The 11,794-nt window shown below is 58.8% G+C and overlaps 2 protein-coding genes across 6 annotated transcripts; both read right to left on the bottom strand.

Moving 5' to 3' along the window:
- Positions 1 to 13: 13 nt before the first annotated feature.
- On the bottom strand, positions 14 to 5,987 carry HRURF (HR upstream open reading frame). 2 transcript variants are annotated; one of them, XM_042934636.1, is made up of 2 exons: positions 5,843 to 5,987; positions 14 to 559 (listed from the first exon to the last, which is right to left on the bottom strand). In XM_042934636.1, exon 2 carries the CDS (start codon positions 214 to 216, stop codon positions 112 to 114), a length of 105 nt encoding a protein of 34 aa, XP_042790570.1. In that variant the 5' UTR covers positions 217 to 559; positions 5,843 to 5,987; the 3' UTR covers positions 14 to 111. The 2 variants fall into 2 exon arrangements, with proteins under 2 accessions (XP_042790570.1, XP_042790569.1); XM_042934635.1 differs by lacking the exon at positions 5,843 to 5,987 and adding an exon at positions 4,441 to 5,362.
- Positions 5,988 to 7,321: 1,334 nt separating this feature from the next.
- Positions 7,322 to 11,430, bottom strand: REEP4 (receptor accessory protein 4). 4 transcript variants are annotated; one of them, XM_042934629.1, is made up of 8 exons: positions 10,889 to 11,426; positions 10,037 to 10,109; positions 9,575 to 9,651; positions 9,360 to 9,480; positions 8,819 to 8,932; positions 8,277 to 8,412; positions 7,962 to 8,116; positions 7,718 to 7,875 (listed from the first exon to the last, which is right to left on the bottom strand). In XM_042934629.1, exons 1-8 carry the CDS (start codon positions 10,918 to 10,920, stop codon positions 7,810 to 7,812), a joined length of 774 nt encoding a protein of 257 aa, XP_042790563.1. In that variant the 5' UTR covers positions 10,921 to 11,426; the 3' UTR covers positions 7,718 to 7,809. The 4 variants fall into 4 exon arrangements, with proteins under 4 accessions (XP_042790562.1, XP_042790564.1, XP_042790563.1 ...); XM_042934628.1 differs by lacking the exon at positions 7,962 to 8,116 and having other exon boundaries at positions 7,322 to 7,875; positions 10,889 to 11,427; XM_042934630.1 differs by lacking the exons at positions 7,962 to 8,116; positions 9,575 to 9,651 and having other exon boundaries at positions 7,322 to 7,875; positions 10,889 to 10,901.
- Between the last annotated feature and the right edge of the window lie 364 nt (positions 11,431 to 11,794).

The following is an 11,794-nucleotide window of genomic DNA, read 5'->3' as shown; positions in this document are numbered from 1 at the left end:
CGCTCCCCATGGGCCGGCTCCGGGGCCTCCCGGCCGGCGAGCGAGGACGCGTTCTCCCGCTCTCTGCTCAGCGCGCTCGCGTTCTCTTTCCCCCGGGGCGGCGGGGGCGCTCTAGGGCCGCAGGTTAGAGGGGTCGGATTCCGGGATTTGCAGGATGCGGCACACGGCGCGGATTGGCCGCACCAGCTTCTGGGCCGAGGCCGTGGGTTGCGCCATGGGACGCCGAGACTCCGTGCTGCGCCGCGGGGAGGGCCGGGCCGGGGCTAGGGAGCGGGTGCCCCCGGAGGGAGAGTGGGAGCCGGGCCGGGGGGAACGTGCGCCCCGGGTCGGAAACGGCCGAGTCAGGGGAAAGGCCGAAGGGCCGGGGGAGGGGGTCGTGCCTGGAAGGGGGGCCCGATCCCGGGTCCCAGGAGAGAGGCACCAGAGAGGGCGCAGCACGGCGCAGCGCGGCTAATGGAGGGAGAGCGCGGCGGACAGCGCAGCAAGACCTCTCATCGCCATCGCCAGACGCGCAACTGAGAGTGGGGAAGCTGCTCCGCCGGTTTCCTCCTCCAGCACCCTGCGGGAAACAGGAGCCCGTGATTCGGCGGCCCCGCCTGGGCCTGCCCCCTCCCGGGCCCTGGGGGCTTCCGCCAACGCCCCGGCGATGCCACCGGCTGCGCACGGGGAGAATGAGCCCTTTGTTCCCCCCTCCCCCCCGCGGCACCCGGGCGCCTGCCGAGAGAGGCTCCCCCGGGGCAGCGTGCCAGCTTCCCAGCCGCCCCACCCTCCCGTGGGCCCGGCCCCGGAGCCTGGCAGGCGGGCAGCACCCCCACTATAGGTGCCAAGCCCGGGAACTGGAGCAAAGGGCGGGAGGGGCCGGACCAGGCCATGGTGGGGCGGGGTGCCCCCCGGGGTGCTAGGGCGGGGCGGCTGGGAGGGGGCAGTGCCAGAGCTGGCAGGGGCAGTCGGGTTCTCACGGGTCAGTGATGGGCTCCTGACCCACACCAGCCGACCCTGTGCCTGCTGGACCACTTGCTTGTAGTCCTTCAGCTCTGGCACATGGGTACACCCCCCGCGGCCCAGATCTGCCCTACCTCATCCTCACCTGGCCAAGCTGCTCTTCACCATTCTTGACTAAAGCCCCCTTCCAAGTCCCAGTAGCAGGCCCCGTGTCCTGCCTTAGCAGTTCCGGGAGACCTAGGCTCTGGTCTGTCCCTGCTCTATGGGCCTAGGTTTCACCAAGTGTCCAGAGAGGAGGTGGGACCACATGAGCCCCAACACCTGCTCCAGCCTGGTGTTCGGGGGTCTGCCCTATCCCAGTTCCTAGTGCTTCCAGGCCCAGCACTGGAGAGCAGCCCATGGGAGTGGCTCCTGGGAGGGAGCAGAGAGGAGGAGAGGAAATGGGAAAGCAGGGCACCCTCCACCCGAGGAAGCATCCCGGCTCCTCTGCGGGGGTGGTTCCAGAGCACAGACACAAACAGACAGATTCAAACACACACAGACAGATTCAGACACACATAGAAACCCACACGCCCAACGGGCGCTTCCCTTCCCCTCAGGCCCCCCCACCTCTCACCCCACAGCTCCCCTGCCACCCTATGGAAGCCGTCCTTGGCCTGACTTCACCCGGCCTAGGACAGAGGCAGCACCACCCCACCCACCCCCATCCCAACCAAGGGATGAGCTCTCAGATGCCTCTAGCCTGGTTCGAAGTCACACTAACATCCCTGGAGAGGGGAGCCATGAAGAGCTGGGAGCAAGCCTTCCTCCCAAGAGACAAAGGCAGGAATCCTTTTCCCAGATGGGGAGAAGAGGAGGGGGCCTAAGAAGAGGAGTCCTGAAGAGGCACTGGGCAGGACTTGGGTCATGTTGGCATAGATTCACTCAGCCCCTCCACCTCCCCCCAGAGGCTGCTTCTGTGGCAGGGCAGGCTGGTAGGGGTTGTTTACATGACTAAGTTATTAACACTCCCTTCCTCCCCCAGCTCCCCTGAGGGGTGGCCTGGACCTGAGTGTGCCCAGGAATATGATCATGGAGGGTCTAATGCAGACTGCAATGCCAAGATCCCAAGCCCCAGACCCTCCCCCAGGCTGGCTCCACGATGCAGATGGGGGGCTGGGGTGTGCCTGTGGTCCCCCATCTGTGTCCTCTGGCAGCCAAAGCTTGTCAGAGAGTCTAGGGGGGAGAAGTCTGGGCCCTTCAGCTTAGGGCCTAGAAGAGGCTGGGAAGGGCAGGGTGGGACTCTGGGTTGTCCTGGGTGCTGAGGGCCTGTCACTGTCATCCCAAAGGAGATGGGGACTATCCCAGGGGAGTATGACAGACAACTCCCCCCACCTCACCCCCAGTTGCCTTGTCTGCCTTGTTAGGTCACAGTCTCTGGACTAGAACAGGACTCTCAGAATAGGTTCCTGAAATGCCGAGGGGGTTATAGGGAGGTGCGGGGAGAAGGCCCTTTCCACCCTCACCCAGCTCCCCATCTTGCTTCACAGCCCATGCCACCGGCCCACAGAGCCCTTATAGCCGGCTATTCTGTGCCTGAGGACGGAGCAGATCTAAGGAGACACACAAAAGACACAAACACAGAAGGAAAGCCACACACGCGGGGACACAATGCTGAATTCGTGGACAAAGGCAAGCTGACCAGCACCCCCAGATGCGTACTGGCCCACCCCAGGCTCACATAGAGCCCTCAAGAGCACACACACACATACACACACACACTCTGATACACACATTCATGCTGACAAGCACAGCAGCACTCACGAGCCAGCTGCCCTCACGCTGTCCCCAGAGCCCCTTACCTGGGCAAGCACAGTGCCCCTCGGGTGGAACAGCCCCCTGCCCAGGGGAGGGCAGCAGGCGGGGGCGGGGGAAGGAGCCCCGGAGAGTCAGGCCAAGCTGCCACTAATCCGGGCGGGGAGAGGGGGGGGCACCCACGTCAGAGCGGGGACTGCCGGGTGGAGGGCATCTGAGGACATCCCCTCCCACACACGCGGCCGTCTGGGCACCTAGCCCTACTTCCCCAGCCCCTCCATCCTTCAGACAGCTGAGGCTGGCCTCCCCCCACTCTGCCCCCCACCCTTGTGGCAAAGCCTGGACCGGGGGGCATGGGGGAGGGGGAATACCGGGGAGAATTCTCCCAGGACCTGGGGTGAGGGGGAGAGAGGAAGGGAAGTGTGGAAATGCTTTTGGAGCCAGGAGGAAGCTCTACAGTAGATGCCCCCTCCCCTCATGCCCACCCACCCACATCCCTGACCTAATTCCTCTTCTCAGCCCACACCTCCCCAGTGCCCCATCCTCCCTCCCCCACCCTCCCCTCCCTGCATCTAACCACCCTAGTAGAGAAAGCTACCTCATTCTGCCCCAGGCTCAAGACCTTCTGCCTAGCAACCAGGCTCTGGCCCCCAGGGTTTCCTGAGCAGCAGGCATCATCCTCCTGCCGGCATTTCTGCCCCCTACCCAGCCATTATCCCTGATGTTTATCAGGGACAAGGGGCAAGAGCCTGGGTGCTCTTGTCAACCCCCTTATGGGTGGGGCAGTGCCAGCCCAGACTCCCCAACTCAGCTTGGGCCAGGGCCGTGTTGAAACAAGAGGTTAACTATCTGCAGCCCAAGAGTGGCGGTAAGACTACAGCAGGGGGCCAAGTGCACCTGGAGGCCAGAGGCAGGAAGGGGGACCAGGACATGAAAGGGCCACAGGCTGAGAGGGGCTGAAGAGGCAGGGAGAGTGGGAGCCGTCTAAGGTCCAAAAGAAGGTGGGGCAGTGCAGGGGCAGGAAAGAGGAGGCCAGGAATTCGGGACCACACGCACCTGGCAACTGGGAGGCAATGGAGGAGACCCTCGAGCAGGCAAGGTGGACTGAGAAGCCGGAGAGTAAGCCCTGGGCACAAACCGAGTGGGACTAGTACCGGGGCCAAGCAGAGGTATGTTCTTGCAAGGGGGCTGGCCTAGGTTGTCTCATCTCCCTACTGGGTGCCCAGCATGGAGCCCAGCACATCTGTGCCCTAAGTCAATTGCAGCAGAAGTCCAGCCTTGATCCTACCTGGGCATACTAGTGGATAATAGGAGGTTGAGGGCTATGGGCAGGCCAGAGCTTAGGGGGCCCTAGGGCCAGGCCCCCCATGCAGAGGGAGGCAGTGTCGAAGAAGGCAGACGTCTCAGTGATTGTCAGAGGGACAGATCAGGCTCTGAGGGAAGCCCAGCCCACACCCAAGGCTCTAGTCTCAGGATCACATGTATGCTTGGCCAGAAATGCCCCAGAACTTGGAATTCTCTTTACCCCTTCCCCTCTGGCCTCAGGATGTCTTGGAACCCGTATAACTGCAGCAGCAGTGATTTGGCAAATGTGTGTGTTGTAGAGACCCTGGCATTTTCAAGGTTCTGTGATGGGCACAAGGAGGTACAGTGCACAAAGATGAAAGCATAGGCCATCCCTGCCCTCAAGGAGCTTATACTCACTTAGTGCCTTTGTTCTTTTACCAGCAAACATTCACTGGGGCCTCTTACATGTCAGGCCCTGTGCTGGGCACTGTGGGGTGACTGTTGGAGTCGGCATATTAACAAATGAGTACGAGGTGCTCTTAGTCCCACCTTGGGGAAGTGGGGGGAAGCTTCACGGAGGAAGTGATGCTGGAGCTCACAAGTCAGAGAATAAGTGGGCCTTCACTGAGCCACACACATACGACGACATTTCACTTTGGCTTAACCACCACTTATTCCAGGCTGGATACAAAAGTGAATAAGTTGCAAGTCTGTTCTTTATGAAGTCACAATGAATTGGGGGAGAAAATAGGATGTGCTCAAGGCAAAAACAGAGAGGTTCGTGTAAGAATAGCTATGGTGTGGTCTGGATGACCAGTCAACTCTAAGGAGGCAGGGGGGCGTGCTCACAGAGGGCTTCCTGGGATAGGTGGTGTCTGAGTGAGGTTCACAGGGCACATAGGAGGAGGACAGAGAGTTGAGTAGAGGGGGAAGATCATGTCAGGGGGAACAGCATGGAGGTATGAGGCAGTCCGGTTGGATGAGGTGGGGATTACAAAGCAAATCAGGTTTAAGGGAGGCCAGCTGGGGACTGGCACACCCACGCAGCCCACTGTGAGCCCAAGACTGGTGAGCCAGCCAGAGATCAGGAGCTTTAGTAGCTTGAAGAGGAGTTGGCAAGTCAGGGAAGGCTTCTGGGAGAAAGCAGGTCTCTAAGGAAGGCTATGGGGGGCCAGGAAAGAAAGACTGTTCAGAGGGCAGGAGAGTCATACAGCTGGAGCAAAGGCCTGGAGGCTGATGTGGATGCACAGATGAACTTGAGTGCTCTGGAGTCAGAAAAGGCAGGAGCTGCAGAGCAGCCAGGCTAGCAAAGAGGCTGGCGGGGAGGGGGGTGGAGGTGGAGATCTTGGGCCTGAGAAAGTGTCACCATTTCAGCCTAGGGGCCCAAAAGACCCTGCTCCCCACTCAAAGCGCATCCTAGGAATGAGGGCAGGTGAAGCTCCAGCTCCCATGAAAGCTCCCTCAACACCCTTTAACTTCAGGCCTTCCCCTTCCTCGGAGTTTTTGTGTCATTTGCCGGTTCACCACACATTCCTGTTTGCTTCCCCCAGTTCGGGAGTGTGGATCCTGCCATTCCACGTCTACCGCAGCAACTTCTGGGCAAGCTTGCCTCAGGAAACAGGGACACCACCCACAGGCAGCCATGACTGGGGACAAGTTGCTTCACTTCTCCAAGTCTCTGTTTTTTCATCTGTGAAATGGATCTAACCCCTCCCTTCAGGCTCGTCAGGAGGATTCAAGGAGATCATCCCTATAAAATGGCCAGCACAAGGACAGGCACACAACTACACACACAGCTACATGTTTGCTACACACTTACCTCCTTCTTCTTGCCTCATTTACTTTAGTCCTGCACAGTGGTTAAGCGGACTGACTCTGGAGCCAGACTGCCTGGTTCAAAGCCTAATTCTGCCACTTATTAGCTGTGTAACCTCAGGCAAATCACTTGCCCTCTCAGTGCCTTGTTTTCCTATTTGTAAAATGGATGTCATAATAATAGTACCTACCTCAGGAGATTGTCATGAAGATCAAGTGAATGTGTTAGGGGCTTAGAGCAGCACCTGCTGGGGAGTCACATTCTAGGTGCTAGCCATTCCTAGACTGCATTCTGAGTATTTGGAAACACGCCTGGTACCCGATAGATGCTCAACAGACTTTCTGAATGAAGAAATGAAGAAATGAGGCAACACCATGATGCAAGGGAATGCCTACATAGGAAGTCATTGAACACCAATACGTGAGGAGCTAAACCACCCCGACCGATTAAGTGCCTTCCCCAAATAAAACCTGGATAATCCCCACACCAAGAGTTAATCCACACTCCTCAGGTCACTCCGGGTTACCACACCATTTCCCTTCTTCCCACCCACCTCTTTGCTTAATCAAAAGTGGGAAGGAAGAACAGGCATGGGGTGGGCAAGGGGAGCAGCCCTGGGACACCGCAGTGAGACCAGTACCTAGGAGCAGGAGCAAGAGAGGGCAAAGCCAGCACTGACTGCCCCAGGGATTAGAGGAGGGGATGGAGTAGAGCGAGCTCTGGCAAAAAGCCTGGGTCTCAGGACAGGGGAGACTCCGTGAAGGGGGCAGACAGGACCAATGACCACAAACAACAGGAAGGAACAGCAGAAAGAGCCATTGGAGGCCAGGCCAGAATTCTGCATCGTCTCTCCAGCCAGCTAGCCAGCCAGCCAGCCAGCCAGCCAGCCAGCGGCCAGGCCCCTGTAGGGCAGGGCTCTGGCCAGCCTCCCAACCCCGCCCTCCTTGACCTGGAAGCTAGGGGCAGCCCAGACCTTGGCAACTGCTGCCCTCTCACGGCCACTCCAAAGAGGTGCAATGTTCTCTGCATTATCCTGGGTGTTTACAGGAACTCAATGTCCCCAGAGCTGCCTAGAGACCACCTCAGGCCCATGGAGGAAGTTGGCCTCCCCTGGCCTTGTCTGTTTACAGCTCCAGCTAGTCCCCATGGGATTATTGTGCTGCCCAAGCTCCCTCCACACCTCTGTTCCCACTGGCTTCTACTTCTCATCAAGATCTAACCCCATCTCCTGATTGCAGTCTTCTTAGACTCTGACCCCTCTTAGGGCTGTTCACCTACTCCCTCTGTCCCCCATCTATGTTCTCAGAGGTCTCCAAGAATTTCCTGTGACAGTACTTGACCCATTACAACTATATGTCAATGGCTACCTCCCCCATTAGACTGGGCCCCTCTGGCAGTCTGTCTGTCCCTTGAGCCTCCATCCTAGGCCTGGACTGGCCTGTAGAAGGCTGTTTAATAATATGTGCTATGAGGACCAGGAGTACAAACCAGGACAAACAGACCACTTTTATGTATTTATTTACCAAAACTTGCATAAACCTGACCTCATTCACCAACATAAAACATACAACCAGGACACACACACACACACACACACACACACACACACACACAGGCCTTGGAGGAGACTGTCAAGTACTTTGAAGGATAGAAAGGAATGAACACAGCTGGGTGGACTTTTGGTTTCATTTGCAGAGGTTTGAGAAGGGCGCTGGTCCCACACACCGGGAAGGTAGAAGGATGAGAAAGACAATAAATAGAATCCTGGGCCCAGCCTGCTTTGGTACATTACAGGTATAGTCCTGTGCATGGCCTGGGCAGCACCCAGCCCTTAGCCAGCAGCAGGAGCCAAGGGGGCAGAGCCTGAGCAGCTGGTGCAGGTAGGTCAGACATGCAGCCAGAGGTCCCCTCCAAATAGCACCTGGTGCTCCACAAGGCAAGAGGTAAGACTGAGCCAGGCTCTGAAGACCCTAGCTGTTCATGTCTGAGGAAATGGTCTTTTTCCTTGTCCGAACCTTCAGTGAGCGCGAGGTGCCCTGCGGGGAGAGGGCAGGCACAACCTGAGAGGTGTAGGCTAAGTACCTGGACAGCCCACCTCCCTTGTGCCTTCCTTGCCACTGACCTCCCGCATGGGTGGCTTCCTCTTGACCACACGCAGGCTCTGGCTGCGGCTCAGGGGCTTCTCTCGGGGCCGGGCAGGTGGCTGGGAGACTGCCTCTGTATCTGACCAACACTCATCCTCAGTGTCGCTGTCCTGCAGGCCCCCTGCCCTATACCCTGTGTAGAGGAGAGGGAGGCCAGGGAGGCAAAGCTGGGCATTTCCATAGTCTGAAGGCCCAGGGCCAAGATAGACCTTCTTCTAACCCTTAGGGAAGCCACAGTTTGCATGGAAGAGGCATTCCTTCCGGAACAGCTCTGGATCTCTCTGTCCACTTACCGATGGGCGGCCTGCGGCGAGGTACCTGGTCCTCCAGGTAGAGGGGATCCTGGTAGGCAGGGGCAGGGGCATCAGGGATGGAGCGCAGGTCCTGCATGGAGAAGCTCCGCAGCCTTCCAGCCAGTGCACCCTGACTCTGCAAATGATGGGGAACCACTGTATCACCTGGAGGAATGGGGCAGGGGATCCTAGTAGGAAGGGGTCTGAGTCGGGGCAGCTACTCAGGAAAATCAAGGGCTGACTGGTGGGTAATCACTGGGGCATAGGCCTCAGAACTAAAAGCAACCCAGTGACCTTCTAGCCCCGTGCCTTTGTGGCACCAACAGGAAACAGGCCCAGAGAGCAGGAGCAACCACTCAGTCACTGTCCCAGCCAAGGAAGTCAACTTCCCGCTCCACACTCCTGCCAACACCCCACCTGTCACCTCTCATCCTGTTCCCTGGCATGGTCAGCTGCTCTCTCTCAGCTCCCTGATAGAGAGCTGGACTCGCCCAAAAGGCATGAGGTTGGGAGGACTGCTGGAGGGCTGGGGCCCAAGGTACCTTGGTGGCAGCCTGTACAGCAGCTGAAGCAGCAATGTTGAGGCCCCGTTTCCCAAAGCTGAGCATCGTCTCATAGCTGCGCTCCTTGGCCTGCACGATGCAGGTGTCAATCTCCTGTAGGGGCCGGGAAGGGGAGAGAGCTCAGGTGGACACCTGAAGACTGAAGTCACTCCTCCTCTGCAGCCCCAGAGAATCCGGTGCGTGCCATGCCTCCCTGCCCACCCCTGCCTACAGTGCACTAGCAACCACACCAAGAGCAGACATTCCCATGCTTCAGTGAATGACCATGCTCAGCCTTCTCCCACCATCCCCAACACAACTTCCAGCTGGTGTTTCACACCTTCAAATGCTCATTCACTTGTGCCCCCATTTGATTATCACAGAAGAGGAAGAAGGCTAGGTTCTATCAAGGTCCCACAGCTGAAGGGCAGCAGGACTCAGATTAGAACCCAGGTTTCACCCAGCGTCCTGAACCCCGAGTCCAAGGCTCTTTCCTTCACACCCACCCCTATGTTTCCCTCCCTGGCTCCCCCCAAGGTACCTTCTCATGACGGGATAAGGATGGGTGGACAAACTTTCGGTAAAGCAGGCTGGCCCCTTTGGTGTAAGGTGAGAGCAGCCATAGCACAAAGGCCATCTTGATCTCATAGTAGAAAGGGAACCTGTCAGAGCACAGTGGGAGTAAGGTCAGCCAGGGAGCTGGGCCAAGAGTGGGCCATCATCTCCCCACAGCCCACAGACCCCCTGCATGCATACCAGGAAATAAAGATGTCTGTGAAGGTTTCCACTGCCATGAACAGTGCAAAGACTATCCAGTACATCATCCACCGCACCTGGGGGTGGGGGGGGGTGGGTGTCAGAGGCCAACAGCTGAGCCTGCAGAGCCAACTCCCCTGTCCCAGGCTGACCCAGAGATTCCAGAGAGCCTGTCCTACTGCATTCTCCTGGCACCTGGCTGGCCCTAGAGAGGTGCCTCTGAGAAACTGCCACTCATTCCTGTACCCACCCCCAAGAAGCTTCACCCACAAGATTCTGCACAGGCACCCCCATAGCCTGCCCTCCAACCACACCCACTCTACACGCACCTGCTTATGCTCCTGGAGGAAGGGGAGGCGAGGTCAGACCGTCCCCACCTTGCCAAGGCCTACCATATCCCCCAAGGTTGACTGTCATCCCATCCAACCTGAACCAAGCTCTCCTGCCCACAGCCACACTCACATATTCACGTATGTTCTTGGTCTTCACAGCCTTGTAGGAAGCATAAGCTGGGTACAGCATCCCAAACACCAGCCTAGAAAACAGAGGGGGAGTATGAGGGGCATCATGCCCTCCCCCCCCCCCCCCCCCCACACCAGGTGGCCACTTCCCTGAAAGGTGTGAAGTAGCAAGGGCCTACCCTGTTCTTCTTGCTTGGCTTGCACAACCTGTGCCTGAGTCAGTGCCCTGGAGGCCACCTCCCCACCCTGCTGTTTACAAACAGTCCAAGCCTGCCCAAGCCTGCACCAGTGGCCTATGAGTGCATTATTGAGCGGGAGCACACACAGCAGGTAGGTGGGAAGCAGGCTTCTGAGCTGGTGAGAGGGCCAGGCTGTCCCCTCCCATGGACACGCAATCAGGGCCACCAGACCTGGCACTGCCAGGCTGCAGACAGGGATCTTGGAGCCAGGTGCTGGAGTACTGAAAGGTAGGACAGAGTGGGGAGGCTGAGGCCAGGGTGGTGAGTCATGTGACTGCTCAGAAAGGAAGCAGGCACCTGAAATCTCCGCCCACAACGTGCCACAACACCTTGTTTGACAAGGGGCTGCAGGCTGGTGTGAGGTCCTCTGTCCCACACTCCTGTCTGCAGTGTATGTGACTGCGGGGGGGCGGGGGAGAGGGCGGTCGCCATGAGCCAAGAAGACTTTGGGGGTAGAGTACAAGCACGGGTGCCCGATGCCACGCGGTAGGCCCGAAGGTCCGTTAACCCTTGCGGGCACTAAAAGCCCCTTTCCCACCAGATGTTCCCATCTTCCACCTCAAGGGCGGCCTGGCACCTGGAGGTAGAGGGGGTATGAAAGCGGCCATACTCACACCACCAGGCGACAGATCATCCAGGACACCATCCCGCAGCCTCAGGACGAAGGGAGAACCCCTACAAGATGCCTAGAGGGACGCTCACGCAGGGCTGGGATGGGGTAATCAGCGGAAGGGCGAGAACCAGAGGGGCGCTCCGGCTGCCCCTTGGCAGAGGCGGAGCCGGCCGCCCCCTAAATCTGCAGTGCGGGGAGCCTGAAGAATGGGGAGACCCGTGGGCTGAGGCGAGGAGGCCGGGGCTCGGAGAAACCGACCAGGGAGCCGGTAAGGGCGGGCGCGCTCTGCTGCCTCGCCGCGCTGCCGGAGCAGTTACGGCTCCCACCCGCACTTCCTGCTGCGGAGAACCAGCTGTTCGACTCTCCCCGCGGCGCTGCTGCGTCCCAGGCAGCGGGTTGCGGTCAAGGCCTTCGTTCGTTCGGGTCCCCGAGGTCTCAGTGCGCTGGGCCACCGGCTCCGGCCTCGGGGCGGAGTTTGCAACTCACTTGAAAGTTGCACGGAACTGGGTTCTGCCCAACCCCAGGTCTCCGGCGCTCGGCGCAGGCGCAGTGCGGCCCCGGAGGGGGCGGGACGAGGTCAGGGAGGCCAGGGGCCTGCCCCTTAAAGGGGCGATGCACCTCCTACTTGTGGATGGGGTCCATAGGTTGAGTAGCAGCCCTGATTGCAAAGATTAGAGGGTGGGAAACAGCGACAAAAAGGTGGGGAGGAGGAAAAGAAGGAAATTTGGATTCCAGAGTTTTCTCAGAAAACCGGCTTCCTCCTTTTGCCTTGTCTTTCCTTTCTGTAAAATGAGAAAGGGCATGGGATGGATGCAGGACCCCGCTTCCAGGCTCACGCACACTCAGAAGGAGGCTAGGCCTGGACAAATCCAGGTCTTGCACCACTGGGCCAGGAGATGCGTGAGTG

This window comes from Panthera leo, chromosome B1, assembly GCF_018350215.1.
Source record: "Panthera leo isolate Ple1 chromosome B1, P.leo_Ple1_pat1.1, whole genome shotgun sequence".
NCBI classification, from domain to species: domain Eukaryota; kingdom Metazoa; phylum Chordata; class Mammalia; order Carnivora; family Felidae; genus Panthera; species Panthera leo.
Note: the sequence above shows the minus strand (reverse complement) of the source record. Positions and strands in the feature narration are given on the sequence as shown.